The sequence below is a fragment of the Miniopterus schreibersii genome (genome assembly GCF_964146895.1).
Source record: "Miniopterus schreibersii genome assembly, chromosome: 16".
Classification (NCBI taxonomy): Eukaryota; Metazoa; Chordata; class Mammalia; order Chiroptera; family Miniopteridae; genus Miniopterus; species Miniopterus schreibersii.
The window spans coordinates 19,978,345-19,996,198 of record NC_138116.1 but is presented as its reverse complement, the minus strand read 5'-3'; the positions used below and the strand labels follow the sequence as shown (position 1 = coordinate 19,996,198).

The 17,854-nt window shown below is 51.1% G+C and overlaps 3 protein-coding genes and 1 long non-coding RNA gene across 8 annotated transcripts in view; 1 reads left to right on the top strand and 3 right to left on the bottom strand.

Moving 5' to 3' along the window:
• Window positions 1-1,064, bottom strand: part of LOC308569239 — a 29,955-nt gene extending 28,891 nt beyond the window's left edge. Inside the window, exons 1-2 of one of the 2 annotated variants that reach the window (XR_014000588.1) lie at window positions 1,002-1,046; window positions 87-326 (exon numbers count right to left, since the gene is read on the bottom strand). This is a non-coding gene — a long non-coding RNA (uncharacterized lncRNA). Of the gene's footprint in view, window positions 1-86; window positions 327-1,001 lie in introns of both variants that reach the window. The other variant, XR_014000587.1, reaches the window with a different exon arrangement.
• The window catches only part of SCRN2 (secernin 2), a 116,863-nt gene that overhangs the window by 77,669 nt on the left and 21,340 nt on the right, over window positions 1-17,854 (bottom strand). The gene's annotated exons all lie outside the window — the stretch shown is intronic.
• Window positions 1,187-6,474, top strand: PNPO (pyridoxamine 5'-phosphate oxidase). Of its 2 annotated transcripts, XM_081161840.1 has the most exons (7): window positions 1,187-1,455; window positions 2,419-2,543; window positions 3,735-3,834; window positions 4,681-4,734; window positions 4,937-5,065; window positions 5,396-5,466; window positions 5,688-6,474. In XM_081161840.1, the coding sequence occupies exons 1-7, from the start codon at window positions 1,321-1,323 to the stop codon at window positions 5,854-5,856; spliced, it is 783 nt and encodes a 260-aa protein (XP_081017966.1). In that variant the 5' UTR covers window positions 1,187-1,320; the 3' UTR covers window positions 5,857-6,474. The 2 variants fall into 2 exon arrangements, with proteins under 2 accessions (XP_081017966.1, XP_081017967.1); XM_081161841.1 differs by lacking the exon at window positions 4,681-4,734.
• PRR15L (proline rich 15 like) lies at window positions 9,801-16,003 on the bottom strand. 3 transcript variants are annotated; one of them, XM_081115702.1, is made up of 3 exons: window positions 15,368-16,003; window positions 13,722-13,823; window positions 9,801-11,514 (listed from the first exon to the last, which is right to left on the bottom strand). In XM_081115702.1, the coding sequence occupies exon 3, from the start codon at window positions 11,484-11,486 to the stop codon at window positions 11,184-11,186; it is 303 nt and encodes a 100-aa protein (XP_080971828.1). In that variant the 5' UTR covers window positions 11,487-11,514; window positions 13,722-13,823; window positions 15,368-16,003; the 3' UTR covers window positions 9,801-11,183. The 3 variants fall into 3 exon arrangements, with proteins under 3 accessions (XP_080971828.1, XP_080971829.1, XP_080971827.1); XM_081115703.1 differs by lacking the exon at window positions 13,722-13,823 and adding an exon at window positions 12,011-12,103 and having other exon boundaries at window positions 15,368-15,593; XM_081115701.1 differs by lacking the exon at window positions 13,722-13,823 and having other exon boundaries at window positions 15,368-15,582.

Genomic DNA, 17,854 nt, shown 5'->3' with positions numbered 1-17,854 from the left:
GATAAAGGCTGATAGGTATCTCACGTAGGGCTTTATGAAGCTTAGCTGTAATGCAGACACCTGGGCAGGACAGGAGGTTCCCTTACCTGACACAGTCCTGGGTGCCTGCCTAGATGGTTCTTGCAGCTCCCCTTCCTCATGATGGTAGAAACCAGGACTACAGAGACGCCTTGACCCATGGCTGCCCCAGCCAGGTCAAAGCTGGAATAGGCACTGGCAGGTTTCCCATTTCTCAGTCTTGCATCAACATCCTGAAAATGACTTTGCACAGCCACCTGTACCCTCAGCTATGGCTGGCATTGACTTAGGTATCAAACTCCAACTATCTAGGAAGGGCAAAATGTGGAAAAGGGGAAACTCAGCAAAGATGGGGGAGGCCCAGGAGAGGTGGGGCAGTGGAAACCTTTCCATCTACCTGGCTAGTCTGCTGCACCATGAAAGGGAAAGCCATGAGCGAAGGAAGCAGCATGCTCTGGCCTGTGGTGAAAGAAATGAGGCTGGAGAGAGGGAGCTCGGGGCTGGAAGAGGAAGCTGGCTCTGGTCTGGGATAGCTTGATCCCAAATCTTCCTCTTCCCCTTTCCCATTCAGTTGTCTTCCTTCTCACCCCACAGTCTCTTCCTGACCCCACTGCACCTTCCCAGGCTCAGAGCACCCCCCCCCCCATATATATATATACACACTACACAGCACCTATTTGGAGTGATTGCAAGTCACTTCAGCCTCTCCCACTCTCGAGCCTCAATTTCTTCCCCAAACCAGATGCCCCCTTTTTCTGTGTCTCCCCATCACCTTGCCTCAGGGTCTGGCCCCTAATTCCATTTTCCATTTGTCCTTTCCCAGAACAACAGCCTCCCCCCTAGGGGGTACTTCCCGTACTAGGCTCGCCTTCAGGCACCTAGTAGGAACCAGCCAGTTAATACTGCCCACTCCCCTCAAACCCCCGGCGGCTCATCCCCAACCCCCGGCCTGCGCCGCAGCAGTCCCTATATCTTTAACAAACCTCCACGTGCATGTTAACGGTGGTGACAGAATTTCCTTGTCTCCCTGCTCCCGCCCCCGGAGGCGCCGCCCATTGGCCGCTGGGTTCCTCTGTTCTCGTTCTAATTGGCCTCGCTTCGGAAAACTCCGACCAATGGCCTCCCAGCGCCTGTCTCCCTCCTCCGACCCTGGGCTCCCATTGGCTCCGAGGGATTAAGGGGTCTGGGTTTGGCGACTGACAAATTCTTCCTTCCCGGGAATAGACTCTGGACCGAGAAACTGGTTCCGAACGCAACGGAACCTGGCGCCGGGCGACGCTGGGTCACGTGGCCGACGGCCCCATGACGTGTGGGCTGCGGGGCGTCACAGTGACATTTGGGCGACCGGCCGAGTGGCCCCACTACCTTCGTCACCTGTGCAGCCGTACAGTCATGGACCTGGGACCGATGCGCATCAGTTACCGCGGGGACCGAGAGGTGCCGTCGCCGGACAGGGTCTCCGCAGGGGCGGAGAATAGAGGGTTGCAAGTCATCTGAGGAGGGGAGGGGGAGGGGGAGGAGCCCCACGGGGTTTCTGACCCCGTAGGACCTGGGGGCTTGGGGTCATCCCAGTGAGAAAATTGGGTTCAAAGACAACCAGCGGGGGAGAGGTCCTGGGTAAACTAGACGAAGATGGGTTCGGAAGGCAGGTGGTGGTGGGTAAGGGCACGGTCTCGAGGCTGCCAGGGCTGGAATCCTGCCGTTCACGGGGTGCATCACCTTAGGCAGCTTACTTAACCTCTCTGGGCCTCAGTTTCCTCACCTGTGCAGTGACAGTACCTACCTCAGGAATGTGGTGCACCCAGATGTTTGTAAAGTACTCAGAGCAGGGACAGTCAGCGTATAAATGTTTGATAAGTAAAACATGGGGGAGGGGGCTAACTCACTGGAGGAGGAGGGGGAACCCTCCTAGCTCCTTCCTGCCTTCATTTCCTTCGCTTACCACTTGGAGTTAGTTTTCTTTCCCCCACTCTTGAGAGGAACCAAGAGAACTGTTTTGGAATTGGGGCCCAAAGCCTCTGGTTGCATGTGAGCATTTCTAGAAATTCTTGTTAAACATGCAGTTTTCCATTAAACCTTAGACCTAGTGAATGAGAATGTACAAGGGTGGAGACCAGAATCTGTCCTTTTTTTAAGGCTTTTCAAGTGATATGTTTGACATCCATGACATGAAACCCCGATTCATCATCCATCACTGGTTGCGGGACCCAGCAAGTCAGTCTACTTTCTTATGCCTGTGTCCTCACCTGTAATGTGTGGCTAACAGAACCTACTTCCTGGATACTGATTTTTGTTATGAGGACTAAGTGATTTAATATTTAAAAAGTGCCTAGAATAGTTCTTTGTACACATTAAGCAATATATGTGTTTATTAAATGAAATAAAACTCTCCCTTCCCAGGCATTTGAGGAGGATCAGTTGACCTCTCTGGACCCCATAAAGCAGTTTACTGCTTGGTTCGAAGACGCTGTTCAGTGTTCCAAGATACGGGAACCCAACGCCATGTGTCTGGCTACCTGTACCAGGTGGGCATAGCCTTGGGCCCTTCTGTGGGTAGGTACAGATGAAGTAGGATACTTAAGAAGCTCTCAATTTGATGGATGACAACTTTATGGTTCTAGCTCTTTTATTAACATGCTGTGTGGCCTCAGGCAAGTTACTTGTCCTCTCTGGGCCTTAGTGTCCTTACCTGTAAACCAAAGATCACACTTCACTCAATTATATTTCAGTTGTGAAATGCAGTGCCTCATTCATCTCTGCCCTTGATGCGCCCCCCCCCCATACACCCTTGCCTCCCTTATCTCCCCACCTACCTTATTCCTAGGTGCTCTTTAAGAGCTGTATCTCCTGGGACCTCTTCATGAAGCTCTTTCCCTCTTTCTCTCTCAAAATGTATACAATGCTTGGCTGTATCATTCACTTGATAATTAGTCATTGAGGCATCTCTCATATTAGCCTCTTATCCAACTCTTCTTGTCTCCCCTCACTAAAATGTAAGGCCTTGAAAGCAGGGCTCTTGTGCTGTGCCCTGGGTATCCCCCAGAGCCCTGAGCAGAGGATCTGATATAACTACAGCTTCTGTGGTCCCTAAGCACTGGCTGATTGCATTATTGTTTGTTGCTGCCTTAAGAAGAGCCTCGTGACTTTGCTACGGCTGCCATAACAAAGTACCACAGACTGGGTGGCTTAAACAAGCGAAATGTATTTTCTCACAGTTCTGGAAACTACAAGATTAAGGTGCTGTCAGAGTTGGTTAGTAAGGTCTGCCTTCATGGCTTGCAGATGACTGCCTTTTTGCTGTGTCCTCACATGGCCTTTCTTTTGTGCACATAGAGAGAGGAAGTGAGAGATCTTTGGTGTTTCTTCCTCTTATAAGGACACCAGTCCTTTTGGATTGGAGTGCCACCCTTAGGACCTTATTTAACCTTACTTACTTCCCTAAAGGCCCTATCTCCAAATACTCACATTGGGGCTAGACAATCAACATAGAATTTTAGGAGGACTCAGTTCAGTTCCTAACAGAGCACTGGGCATCAGTGTCATATTGTACCTTCAGGACAAATCCCCAGGGGCAAGTGGGAATGGGTGGCCTGAGTCCCCAGACAGTGCAGAATAAGGGGACACAGCTGTAGGGATGCTCAGACATCCTATGGGGAGGGGCAGCAGCGAGGACATTGAAATGGGCTCTGACCGCCACGCTCTGCTCTTTGTCCCAGAGATGGGAAGCCCTCTGCGCGCATGGTGCTGCTGAAGGGCTTTGGCAAGGATGGCTTCCGCTTCTTCACTAACTTCGAGAGCCGAAAGGGAAAAGACCTGGTGAGGGTTCACAGTAAATCCTCCGGGCTGCAGAGTCCAGCCCTTGCCTCATTGGTCACTTTCTCTTACCCCCCTACCCCAACCCACTGCAGCCTGTGCCCAAGCGCCACCCTGCCTATGGGCCGTTGCACTCGCCATTCTCCTTGCAGTGCCTGCAGGGGTGCTCCCTCCGGCCACCCCCACCTCTTCATCTGTTTACCTAAGTAACTCCTATCCCTTCAGTCTCAGCCCCAGTGTTACCTCCTCAAAAAAGCCTCCTCAACTCCCACAGAGTCAGCCACTCATGTTGTTTGCTGTCATTGTAACTAGCAACTTTCCTGCCATTTTTTCAGTTTCTAACTGCATTTATATGATTATGTGATTAATGCTTGTGTCCTCTGTGAAATAGTAAGCTTTGTAGGGGCAGAGGCTGCATCTGTTGTATCTCTGTTATACTCCCAGGACCTCTTCTGGTGTAGAGTACAGAGTTGGCACTTCATATGCATAAAATTCATAAATCCAAATGAGTCACCCTCCCTAAGTCCATGCCAGCCAAACATACATTTCTGAGAACTTGCAAATCTGTGGCTTTGAGAAATGGCAAGCGACACTTTGGAGTCCAACTGGCTTAGGTTTCCAGTGCAGCTCTGCCACTTGCTGTGTAAACTTGGGCACATTACTTAACCTCTCTGAGCCTGTCTCCACAACTGTAAAAGTAGGCCTACCTTTGAGGGTTTAAATGAGATATTACACTGAATACTTCTCCTGTGGGCCTGCACACTGCAGACTTCCTGCCTTCCCCCTGAATGTCGGAGGTGTCCTCCCCACTGTCCTGATGGCTGTTTATGGATTCTCTTTCATTTCCAGGACTCTAATCCCTTTGCTTCCCTTGTCTTCTACTGGGAGCCCCTGAACCGTCAAGTGAGTGAGCATTCCCAGGACAGCCTGTGGTGGGTTATGTTGGGTGGGGACTGAGTTTATATAAGAGCCCAGTGGAGGTCCCCAGGCTGGGCAAACCTGCCTCTCAAATAGCTCTCAAGAGAAGACAGAGAGGAATGGGCCTGTGCTGGTGGGGAGGGTGAGCAGCATTGAATGCCATGTAGCCAAGGGTATCCCTGAGCAGGTGCGTGTGGAGGGCACTGTGAAGAAGCTGTCAGAGGAGGAGTCTACATGCTACTTCCACTCCCGCCCCAAGAGCAGCCAAATTGGGGCTGTGGTCAGTCGCCAGAGTTCCGTGATTCCTGATCGGGAGGTGAGTGGGGCGTCCTTTTTGTCCCCAGGTGGCGAGGGCCTGGGCTCATCCCCAGAGGCTGTCTCCCAGGGATGCCAGGGCCCTCTCTATCCAGCAAAGTGAAAAGGATGGTCTCCCGGGGGGAATGGATATGGGAGTGGGGAAAGGGGCCAATGGGCCTCCGGTATCTGTCTGACTCTCCCTTTGGACTGTGTTCCCGGAGAACAGAGGCCAGCCTGCCTTGCTCACCTGTGTCCCCAGCACCTGGCACAGAGCACATGCTCAGTAAGTGATTATTAAATGAATCATTGACCGGATCTGGCCCTTCCTCCATGTCCTTCCCCTGAACAGTACCTGAGAAAGAAAAATGAGGAATTGAAGAAGCTCTACCAGGAACAAGAGGTGCCAAAGCCAAATTACTGGTAAGTGATACCTGGTAGTCATGTGGAAAGGGACACCAGGACCCTTGTGTTTACTTGAAGCTACCCTGCCTATGGAATTACATATTTACTCCTCCCTGTCAACCCTCATCAGATATATCTAGGAACTTCATTCAGGGGCCCCTGGAATGGCAGGGGCTGGGGTTGGGGTGACATGGTTGGAAAAATGCACAGAGCCCTGAAACCTCTGCCTCTCTTTGTAGGGGTGGCTACATCCTATATCCACAGGTGATAGAATTCTGGCAAGGCCAAACCAACCGCCTGCACGACCGGATCGTCTTTCGGCGGAGCCTCCAGACAGGAGACTCCCCTTTGGGGCCCATGACCCACAGAGGGGAGGAAGACTGGCTCTATGAGAGACTTGCTCCCTAACTCCCCGGCTGCAGTGCCCACTGGAGCTAGGACCAGGTGCTGAGAGAGAGTGTGGGATTGGGAGCCAGGCCCTTATAAACTCAACCCATTTCCCTCCCCACTCCTTATATTTAGGAGTCTTCAGAATTCATCCTTCAAGTACTCTCTACTTAGTTGGCTCTCAGTAAGCTGTCTAGTGGAGTGTAATGGTGGCAGAGAGAATCATGGATGGAAAGTAATCTCATAATTATTTTCTTGATTTTGACAATTTATTGGAATAGCTCCCTCTAGGGGTAGCAGCTGACTTGATTCCCTTTTCTGGTGACACAGGGTGGGTTCCCAGCAGCCCTGTCTTTTTACTACTGGTGACAGTCATACTGGCCAAAGCTGATTGGTTCCCGCATAAGCACCTGAGCCAATCTAGCCAATTGGTTTTTCTTGTCAACTATTTGAAATTTGAACCAGAGAGACCTAGAGCTCACTGCATCTTTGTAGCCTAAGTCATTAATGGCAACCAAGAAGCAGTAGCCTCCAGCTGCTGCTCTTGCAATTCCATGAGCTGCCCTGAATCCCTCCTGTGCAGTTCCTCCTGCCTCAAACACCCACGGTCTCTAAAATAAAAATTTTTGACATAAACTAGCAGAGTCCATTTATGTTGATTGCAAATAAAATAACCTTAACTAACTCATTTATTAGTAGATATTTTTCTAGCACTTACTCTACTAATAGCTGCCTTCCATTATCTGAGGCACAGCAGTGTAGAAAAATATTAAATTTATTCTCTGTACCTCCAAAGGACTCATAGGTAGCTACTACACAGAAATAGATTCCATCTCAATATGGGGAGAGATTTCAAGAGGGAGGGGGTAGTGAGTGTTCTCTTACTGGAAGTATTCAATCCCAGTCAGGAATTTTGTAGAAAGGATTCATGTGCTGGTACCTATGGGCCAGGAAGATTTTAATTAAGCTTTACCTTCTGTGTTTGTTTATAAACAGTATTTATTCATTTATTTTACTTTCCAGGTATAAAATTAAATTATTATAGAGATTATGCCTTTCTGACTACTCACACAACCCTTTCTCCTCACTGCTACTGATGATGACTCCTACATCCAGGTTTTCATCCACACCGGGATTACCTGGGGGAAGCTTTAAAAATCCTGATGATGCCTGGATCCTCCCCTTAGAGATGATTTAACCAGTTTCGAGTGTGGCCTGGGCATTGGGAAATTTAAAGGCTCCCTAGAGAACTCTGTGCAGCCCAGATTGCAACTCCCTGGTCTAGATCCTTGTGCGGTCCTCCGGACAGCAGGCAGCCTGGGCATCACTTGGGAGCCCACTCCAGAGCCACCGAATCCATTTAACAGGAACACCCTCATTCCCCACCCCCACCCCCACCCCACATGACTGGATGCAGTGGCCTCAGCCTCTAAACCTACCGCCTCATGATTGGATTCCTCAGTAACCCCCGGCTGAGGCCTGTGTTGAACTGTATTTGCTTTCCTTGAGCCCAAGTCTGGTGACCAGGGACAGCCTGGATGAGTGGCCTACAGACTGTGGAGAGGAGCCAGGCTGGGTAAATGTTTGCTGTGACTAAGTCAGGATAAGACAACTGACTATCATTTGTGCACATTGGCACTGAACTTGCCACTCTGTAAACTGCTTCATTCCACTGTATGGACATGTGCCTCAGTGTCTCTATTATTGACCAGCTCCCCCAAGGGCCTCCCTCTTGGTGTTGATCCCCCCTTAAGCCTGAGCGTAGGAAGGCAGGGCACTAACCTTTCAGAAACCTACAGGAGAGTGTGCTGGGGTGCCCTTCCCTACCTTGTCCTGTTTGTGTTCCTGGGAGCTGCGTGTCCCCCCAGCTTTGAGCCTGGTCTCAGCAGTTCCTGTTCTGTGTCCAACAATCACTTTGCCAGATCTGTAATAAAAATCATCAGATGTGCATGATGTTAATGTTCAGTCTGTCCTAGTCTTGCCCCCCACCCCAGGAAGGACGGGAGTTGGGGGATTTAAGCAACTCTCCCCCCACCTTGATTCTCCTCTCTTGGGAGGTGGGGCGTCCAGCAGAGGGAGCCCGCTGCCCAAGGTTGGCCCCTTCTGGGCTGCAGCAGTCAGTTCTAGCCTGTCCCTCCTGCCTCCCCCTCCCCCCTCTTGGGTTGAGTCCCAGTGAAACTGTGGTCGATAACCCGTAGCCTCTCCCGGCTCCTGCACATATTTGCACTTTCGGTTCCTCCTTCTCTGGCAGGGTAAAAATCTGCCTGGGCTCTGACTCCTGGGCAGCCAGATATCCCTTTGGCCTTTGGTAACCACTTCACCTCCTCACCCCCATCCACTAATACCCAGCTTAGGGGTATATATGGAGTTTCCCTGGAAGATTCCTGCAGTCATCACTTTGGGGCCATGGAGTATGGTCTCATGCACGGGGCAGAGGGGTCTGCAGACCCTCTCACCGTAAGTAATGATGGCAATGTGGTGCCAGCATTAGGTCAGCGTTAGGCCACAGGTAGGGCCCATAGCCCAGGGCCCAGCTCTTACCACCACCCTCGCCTCAGGGAAGCTCAGGATGGGCTGGAGTGGGAGGTCCCTACAATCTGGGGTCTCAGGGTACACTCAGTCTCAAAGCTGATTGCCTTTCCCCCATTGGTCCCAGAGTCTGCTGCACCCTCAAATTGTGCTCACCTCCCAGGATCCCAAGGTCCAGGCCTTGCCCTCTCTCACCCCACCTCTCCTTCAGTAGAAGGCAACCATGTTCCTTTCTTTGTCCTGAGCCTCAGTTTCCCATGCCCTAAGCAGATGAAAATCAACAGTGGAAAGGGCTGTGTGGTTCAGTGGTCACATGCATAAGTCGGCTCTGGCTTCAGTTCCAGCTCTTCCACTGCAAGGGCATAACCTCAGGTGTGTGACTTTAACCTCTCTAAGCCTCAGCTAACTCACCTGGAAAATGGGGATAATTAATAATAGCGCCTGTCTCTCAATGAGGGATAAGATGATTAAATGAGGAACCTCGGGGAGCACTTGCCATAGGGCCTGACCCATTTTAATTCTCACCCAAGGCCATATATATATATTTAAATCCTCACCCAAGGATATGTTTTTATTGATTTTTAAAGAGTAAGGAAGGGAGAGAGAGAAATATCGATGTGAGAAACATCAATCGGTTGCCTTCTATACGTGTCCCAACTGGGAATCGAACCTACAGCCTGGTATGTGCTCTGACCAGGAATCAAACCCACAACCTTTTTGATTTATAGGATGACACTCCAACCAACTAAATCACCTGGCCAGGATGGACCTGGCCCATTTTAAACCCTCTGTAAATGTCAGGTATTAACAATGGGCAGGGCAGGAGCATGGAGAAAAGTCTGTTCCTCCATGGGAGGCTTTACAGACTGAGTAACTGGGGGGACCCTAGAAAGTTCCATGTGATGAGGAGGGGTAAGGAAGGGCCCTCCTTCCCTCACTCTGGCTCCTGGTCTCCCTCACTCATCCTCAGAGCTCTCCATGCCCTGGGTGAGGCCACCTAACAAAGGCCCCCTTGTATGGTCTGTTTGTTTTGGTAATAAATTTCCTGAGCACCACTCCTTGGGGTGGGATGTCCCAGCACTCTGTAAGGAGCTGACCTGGAAGTTGCTGGACCACATTGTTTAGTTGCCACCTTGGTCTCTCTCTCCATGTTCCCACCACGAGCTCCAAAGATTTGGCCAATTTTTTCCAGTTCCCAGCTCTTGGGCTTGAGAAAGATCTGGACCTAACAGCATAAGGAGCACTCTCTCCTCTTCCTCAAATGGAAGCTGTGGGCTCTGGCGGAGTTCCTTAATAAAGGAAAGGGGGTAGGAAACCAGTGTTAACTGAATGCCTACTACAGCACTACTTATGGGCCATTTAATATTCACCACTCCCTGTGAAATAAGTATCATTACAGCCCCTTTAATAGAAGACAAAACAGGCTCAGAGGAGGGTATTTATTTATTTATTTTATTGATTGATTTTTAGAGAGAGAGAAAGGAGCATCGATTTGTTGTTCCACTTATTTATACATTCATTACTTGATTCTTGTATGTGCCTGATTGGAGATCGAACCCAAAACCTTGGCGTATCAGGACGATGTTCTAACCAACTGAGCTACCTGGCCAGGGCTCAAAGGAAGTGTTTTGTTTTATTTTGTTTGTTTTTTAATGTTCCCCAAATCACCCAACTACTAAGGGGTGGAACCAGAATTTGAATCTTGACCCCAAACCACTGGGACTTTTGGGTCAGTCACCAAAGGTCTGCTCCATTCTCTTGGAGCCCCTGATGGCCTCTCTGTTGACCAGAGGAACTGACCACTGAGGTATCACCAGCTCCTTCTTTCGTTCTCTCTGTTCCCCTGATGTTAAGGGTGGCTTGATGGTGAAATTAGTGTCCTAGTTACTACATTCTGCCACGTGGGGACCCTATCTGAAGTTCGAAAGGAACGATTTGAGCACCAAGTTTCACTTTACTTACATGAAGGGAGACAGAGGCATGAGAAACAGTCCTCTCAATAAACGGAAGGCAAGCGTATAAATAGGTTCTCTGCTTCTGCAGCATTGTTTATTTTAAAGAGAGAAACCTACAATTACTTTTTTAAACAAAATTCAAGGTTCCAGGACTCATCTCTGGGGCTAATCCATCTTAAATATGGGTAGGGAAGGAGAGAAGAGAACTGGCTGCTTTTAGCTCCTACCAGAGCTTCCCCACCCTCTCCTCTAATTTGGACCCATGGGGTCCCTAATGTGACCTTTTGCAGCACCCCCAGGGCATGCCAGGGTCCTCCCCCTGCACATCTGGGGGCAAAGTTCCAGGAAGTTTCCCACTTGTGTTAAGAGGTGACCTCAAGTTCAGCCCACCTCTGGCTCCTGGAAACACCCCCATCACATGGCTTCTGGAAAATGCCAGAATTGGTCTGGGGAACAGTCATGGGCAGAGAAAGCAGAGGGAGCAGCAAGTCAAACTCACTCTGGACCCTGCGTCCTGGGAGGAAGTGAAGTCAGTCGGGCTCCCTCCCTCTATTCCTGTCCACCTCCCTGCCAGCCCTGACATGGCTTCAGGGAGGGCTGTCCTTCCTGGGTGGCACTTTTCATCCTTGAACTGAAATGCCTTCACATGTGGTGGGGGACAGTGGGAGGACCCTGGGATGTCCCCAGCTTTCCAGAAAGCTGGGGCACATAAATACAAACCTAAAACCAGATCTTTCCTGCCAGCAGGCATCAACTGTCCCCAAGGCTTCAGCTGTGGCCAAAGAGGCCAGCGTGGTAAACTCCTAGCTCAGATCCAGCTGACAGCAGGGAGCAGGGAGGTGCTGGCATCCTCCGTGGCCCCCTTCACTGTCCTTTGCCCTCCTTGTCATCAAAGAGGTTGGGGTTCTCCGCCAGTGTGGCTCGAACTTTTTTCTTCTCCTTGAAACGACCGGAATTGGAGACCTTGACGTGCTTGCCCTTCGTGCTCTTGTCCACAATCTTCTCCAGGCGGGCGTTAAAGTCACTGTTGGGGTCCCCACCCTCAGGCCGCGGGGGCTCCGCACTGCCCTCTGTCTGGGCATAGGTGTCAGGAATCTCATACAGCACCTTGGGGGTGGATTTCTTTTTCCGGAGGAAGGTCAGCTTCCACCAGCCAACTTCGGTCATGGCTCTTCCCAAGTTGAGGGTGGGCTTTCTGCAGGAGCGGGGGAGAAAGGGGTCAGTGGGAGAAGGGACACAGTGCCTTGGAGCAGCCCTCTCTAGACTCCTAGCCACGGGCTACTTTATTTATTTATTTATTTAATTGTTATTATTTTTAATTCTCAGCCAAGGACAGGCTTAGAGAGGGGGAGAGAGAGAGGGACATGCATTGGTCGCCTTCTAGACATGCCCCAACTGGGGATCGAACCACAACCCAGTTATGTGCCCTGACTGGGAATCAAACAGCAACCTTTCGGTGCACAGGAGGATGTCAACCAACTGAGCCCCTCTGGCCCGGCACCATGGGCTATTTCAATAGCCGAGGCCTAAAAGAATTAAAGGTGGGGCCCAGTGAACCTAGGATTCAGGTAAGTGATGCAATGTGTTTCGAGAGTATGAGAAGAGAGGGTCTGGGAAAGGGGTGGCCAAATGCACATTGAAGGGAAAGCCATCTGAGCCAAGTGCAGGTGACAGTGGGGAAGACCACACACCATTGCCTTGCAGCTTCAAGGTTCCACGTCCCCTGGGGCTGCAGGGAGGTAAACAGCTTGCCCAAGTCACACAGCATCCAGGCCTTTGACACCCTTTGGGCAGACGGTGAACTGGTATGAGATGGACAGAAACACCCTGTGCATTTTGCTTGGAATTCATTAATTAATAAATTCATTAATTCAAAATTAAATAGGATTGTGATGTTTAGAGTAATTTGGATTTCCCACTGGTGATTAGCAGAACTAAAGAAGCTGCTGGGCTTTTTCTAAGGGAGAGGAACCTCAGGCTGGGAGTGGGAAGTCCCCCGGACTATTCCAGCTTCGTGACCTCTGGCAAGTTATTCTCTGGACCTCAGTGTCCTCAACCATTTCTTCCAGCCCTAGTATTTAGCTCTGACATTGATGCCTGCCTACAGAGGTAGACATGCTTTGCAAAGTATACCTTATGATAATGGTAATAATTATTGAGGGATGGCCCCCTTTCCCCACCCAGCTTCCACAAAGACAGGAGTTTGAAGGGGAGCTAAAAATTTAGAAAGGAGGTTTGGTGAAGCCAAAAGGTATATGTGACATATGGTTATCCCAGGGTGGACTCTCCGTAAGGCTACCCAAAAGAGGTGGCCTGTGGGCTTCTCCACTGACACACGATGTGTCCAGGGTGTGACCTCACCATTTACTAATCTCCACAAAGGTGCTGTCTGAGCTAGTGGAAATTTTGGGAGATAAAGTTGCCTGGACATCACTGACAGGTGGGGCATGTAAGGAGGAAGGAGACAGTAGACCGGAGGAATTAAGATCAATGTCAGAGCAGGCAAATGATGAACAACCGAGGCACCTCTGTTTCTGGACAGGCTGGGAGTCTGGTCCCAGGACTCCTGAGTGTGGCTGTGAAAGGTCCTGGGGAGGAGGGGCCGGAGCCACAACACACCAGGAAGTTAGATGGTCAGCGGGCCCAAGCACAGGCACATACATCACCTCTTTTGTTTTAAATCTGCACCCAAGGGTATTTTTTTCATTGCTTTTCACAGAGAATGGAAGGAAGAGAGAGAAACATCTATGTCGCAGACACACATCAATTGGTTGCCCCCTGCAGGCGCCCCACAGGGGCCAGGGATCAAGCCTGCAACTGAGGTATGTGCCCTTGATCAAAATCGAACCCAGGACCCTTCAGTTTGCAGGCCGATGCTCTAACCACTGAGCGAAACTGGCTTAGGCAATATATCACCTGATGGTCTTAACTAACTTTTCTCCAAAGACCAGAAAGAAATATGACAAACAATTAGTAGTGGTTTTCTTTATGTAGAAGGAAGAGGGGATGCTTTCTCCCCTCCATTTTTCTGATTTTCAGATTTCCCATAATGAGTATGGAGTTTGTTTTTTTAGAAGAGGAGCATATCAAGTTGAGAAAAAATGAAGGCAGGATGCTGGCCTAGGCCTCGAGTGAGTTGAGTGCCTCCATCCATCTGCCCCCTTGCTGTTGTCCCCTGCACCCCATATACCCATCCCCTTGCCCAGAGCACACGCCCAACCGATTCCTTCCATGGCTTTGTCCAGAGAGCAGATCCCCATTGCCAGCTCTGTCCCTCTAGCTGAGCTCAAGCAACAAGAGCACCTAGGGGATAGATCTGTGCAGCTCCCCCTTAGAAAATGAGGGAGGGGGTGAGAGTGGCCAGATAAATACTTGCAGGGCACCCTGGAGAGGTGAACTTACCAAGGGGACAGCCCGAGATGTTTGCTTTGGCAGCTTGCCCTACCTGGGCTTAGCACAGCCTTGCACAGAACTTGGTGTTCCAAAATGGGTTTCTGGAAGGAGCTGTGAGGAGGGCAGGGAAGGAGAGACAGGACGCTTGCTCGTTCTGTGGGTGCCCGAGTCGCCACCTGGTCTGGGGCAAGTCCCACGCCCCCTCCCCTCCCATTCAGGGCTGCCAGGGAACTTGGGGAGTGGAAGATCCAGCTCCTGAACCAACAGTAATCCCTAGACTGCCTAGCTCCACTAGAGGAAGTGGCTTCTGCCTGTGCCAGTTACAATACTCTCTTTAACGGGTATTTCAAGTTGGCATCAACAGGGAGGACAGATCACGAGGAACTTGTCAGAAAACCAGAGTCAGGAATGGCCCTTGGACCCTGCCCCGCGGCCTCCACGATGGCACCACGATGCCCTTGTCTCCTGGCTTAAACTCTAGTCTCTCTAGAAGACTTTTTGCCAGGCCTTGCCTGCTGTCCCTCCATTTAGACATGCGAGCACAGAAAGGGTGTATTTGCCCCTTTAGGCAAGCCTGACCTATGGAAATCTGAATTTGCAGAACAACTAAAGTAGGTCTATGTTTTGCAGAATAACTCAGCTAGCTATAAGTTTCCTGTAAATAGTGAGTTACCCCAAGATAGTGTAAAATCTGACTTGCTTTAAAAAGAAAAAAGAAAGTGATATCCAAATTTCCCAGGTACCCAAAGTAGCCAAGAACAAGATACCTACAGCCACACACCTCTGCCTAATCACACAGGGTCGGAGGGGGCTGGGGGTGGGGATGTAATTGGGGTTTTGAGCAAACTCAGCCTTTGGTGACACAAGGCCTGCAGTCTGCTTATGCAGGGCCTGGAGGTGGCCAAACTGAGGGCTGAGCCCTTGCCCTGGGGCCCTGCAATCCAGAGGATGATAGAAATCTGCCCCTCAGGAGAACAGCTACACCTACGCTGTTTGCACAGCTTGGGAACCCAGCCTCATGAGGGCCTCACGGGACAGCCGGCCATCCCTTGCCTATGGCAGCCAGCACCATGGTCTGCATGTGGGCACCCCAGGACAGGCCCCACTGCCCCAGCTGAGTTCTTCAAGCTTCTCTAAGGGCCTTGCCCAGACTAGGTAGAGTCCCTTCTTAGCTGAACCAAGTTAACCATTGACTGGGGCAAGGTGGAGGGGTGGAGGGGATGGAGGGAGCAAGTCAGCTCCTTTGTAGTAAGACAAAACCCAGAGCCCCCAGCCCTCAGCCCTGTGGAGGGCCCCTGTGGGACTTCTCCACTCTGGATATGACTGGGGTACCCTGGATAGGAACAGGAAGAGGTTCCTACCAGACAGCCAGAAATATCCTCCAGGCTGGGGGGCAGGAGCTGGTCAGCTTTAGTTCAGCGGGAGTTAAAAGAACTGCCCTGGAGTGAAACTTTCCCACCCGGAGTTCTGCTGGGGCCTGGCTTGACTCCAAGAAGCCAGTGGGATGAGTCCTGAATTCTGCCTGCTCACCTAGGGAGAGGTGGGAGCTCGCAGGCCTGGGTTCTCCCTCCCCGCTGGACTTTTCAGTCACCGAGGCAGAAGAGGGTGCCCTGGCTATGTCTTGGTTTCCCCACCAGCCCACCCTCTGTCTGTACCTGTAATCCTGACTGCTGCAGGCTGGAGGTGAGACCTTCCCTAGAGAAGGAGCTGAGTTCAGGCGCTGCCCAGAGGGGAGCCTGGGGGAGCTGGGGGTGCCGCCAGGGTGCAGCGCCAGGCAAAACTCGGGCCAGGTGATCTGGGTAGGAGCAGCTGTGCAGCAGGTGCAAGAGAAACAGGTGCAGGAGTGGGGTACCTGCTCACTGTGCCTCCAGGAGTCAAGGTGAACCTGAAACCCAGCCCCTCCCGGCTAAGTAAACAGAAGCAGAGGCCGGCTTGGGCTGATGAATATTCATTACCCCAGAAATCCAATCCCGGTGCCCCTGCACCCACCCAGAAGCCAGGGTCCTCCAGGGACCTCCTAGCCAGGAGGAGGAAATCCCAAGGGAAGTCTGGGGTAGGGGAAAGAGGGAAGCCTTTTTCCTCAGTTTCCCCACTCTAGGGTGCTTGGTTGCTGGCCAACTGTAGCCAAGGTCCCCCCACCCGTTTCCTGCCCCAAGGAGGTTCAGATCCCTTTTCCTCAGGACGGAGCCTGGACCTTGCCCTGGGCACAACCGGGAAAGGGTTAAGGGCCGCTGCTTCCGTTGGCTGAGAAGGACAGGGTGCACCCAGCTCCTTTGAACTCCAGAGTCGAAACCAGTCCCTGGTTAAACTGGTTGGCAGACCGGTTCCCAGGCTGTCCGCTCCGCCCAAGTTCAGTGCTCCACAGGTGGGTGCTGGGTGGGCGGCTGTGGCTCCAACCTGACCTACAGGGCCCCCTCTTAAGATCTCCCTGGGCTGGGGTAAGAAGGGGGCCCTGACCTCTCCTTGGTCCAGGCTCTCCAGACTCACCAGAACCTCAAACATCCCCCTCCCTTGCTTAGAAGTGGGCTTCAGGGGCCTTGAAATCATAGGCAAAACCCCATGTGTGTGGGCAGGGGGGCATTTATTTTTCTGCATATGGGATCATCCTTTCATTAGAGTCTCGAAGAGAACTGTGATGACCTCCCCACCCCCGAAGTACCACTTCATTTAACTTCCTGCAAACATCCAGCTTTCCCTTGGATGGACCTTACTGGGTATTATAAAGCCAGCAAAACCTGGGGCAAGCTCTCAGGGAAGGAGGTGGGGAGGGGCTCTGGTGAGGTGGGAAGAGAGGAAGAGCCAAGAAGGCAGAGTGTGCACACACGGGTGATGTCCTTACTAGTTCCCTCACTGACCCGCAGCCACATCTCCTCTTGCAAAGCTCCTGGCCCTTTAGGTCAGGTTGAAGGCCCTGTGCAGCCCTCAGCCCAGGCTGCTCTTACATACGGCACATGCCTTGGAGAAGGTTATATGTAGCCACCCTTCTGCGGCTGTTGGTGTTTGAACTCTCTCGCCCTGCTGCATGTTGAGTGTCCCTGCAGCTTCGTATCCCAGTGCAGCCCATCTTAGATGCTTAATCCCTCTGCCCAGCTGCCTTCCTCCATGGACTGAGTGTGTACGTGCTGGGCTTCGAGGGACTCACCAGATTAAGAAAAGGCATACAATTCTCCCTTCCCCTGGCTCTCCCCCAAGTTATATTTTAAATCCTAACTAACCAACTCTCAAACCTGCCCCACCATCTCCAACCCTGCTTCTACTTGGTTCAGCTTTTCATGACCTTGTGAATTCATCCCCTCCATCCTAAACAGGTGTTCCTAGGCCTTAGGAGGACAGTCTTTAAAGACTCCCCATGGCCCATACTGGCACCTGCCCAGCCTGGCCCTCCTAGGATGGGGTCTCTGCAGCCTCTTCTTCCAATCCTCCCTGAATGTGCACACTAGGCCCTTTCTCTGCCTCCCTTCCTGGGTACAGAGGCTGCCTAGGAGGGTGAGATTAGGAATGCATGCTGTGCTCTTGGCCAGGAATGGCCTCCCCATCTCCTGTGTAAACCAAGACAAATTCCTATTCATCCCTCAAAACCCAAATTAACTATTTGCCTCCTACCTCACCAAGAGGTTTTTGTTCACCCGGCGGGGCGGGGCTCAGTGGTTGAGCATTGACCTAGGATCCAGGAGATTGCAGTTAGATTCCCGGTCAGGGCACATGCCCGGGTTTTGGGCTCGATCCCCAGTCAAGGGCATGCAAGAGGCAGCCAATCAAGGACTCTCTCTCATCATTGATGTTTCTCTCTCTCCCTTCTTCTCTCTGAAATCAATAAAGATATATTAAAAAAAAAAAAAGTTTCTTGTTCCTACAGTTTGTTCACATGCTTCTATTTAACATGATGTATACCATGATTGATTATATATATGTACATGTACACACACATATATAGTATTATAATGATCCATTTATGTGTTTGCTTCCCTTATAGAATTTTAGGTCCTTGGGCCTAGCATTATCTATCACTAATACAGACCTGACATATAATAGGTACTTAATGCAAGCTTTAAAACCCAAATGAGAAACAGAAGCATTGTCTTTACCCTAAGAAATTCTTAATGTAGCCAGTTGCCTCTGTCCCACTCTCCCTGGGGCAGGTA

Coding starts and splice junctions, on each gene's coding strand:
- PNPO (XM_081161840.1), top strand. CDS start 1,321: ATGACGTGTGGGCTGCGGGGCGTCACAGTGACATTTGGGCGACCGGCC. Junction 1,456..2,418: donor GTTACCGCGGGGACCGAGAG/GTGCCGTCGCCG, acceptor CTCCCTTCCCAG/GCATTTGAGGAGGATCAGTT. Junction 4,735..4,936: donor GGGAGCCCCTGAACCGTCAA/GTGAGTGAGCAT, acceptor ATCCCTGAGCAG/GTGCGTGTGGAGGGCACTGT.
- PRR15L (XM_081115702.1), bottom strand. CDS start 11,486: ATGACCGAAGTTGGCTGGTGGAAGCTGACCTTCCTCCGGAAAAAGAAA.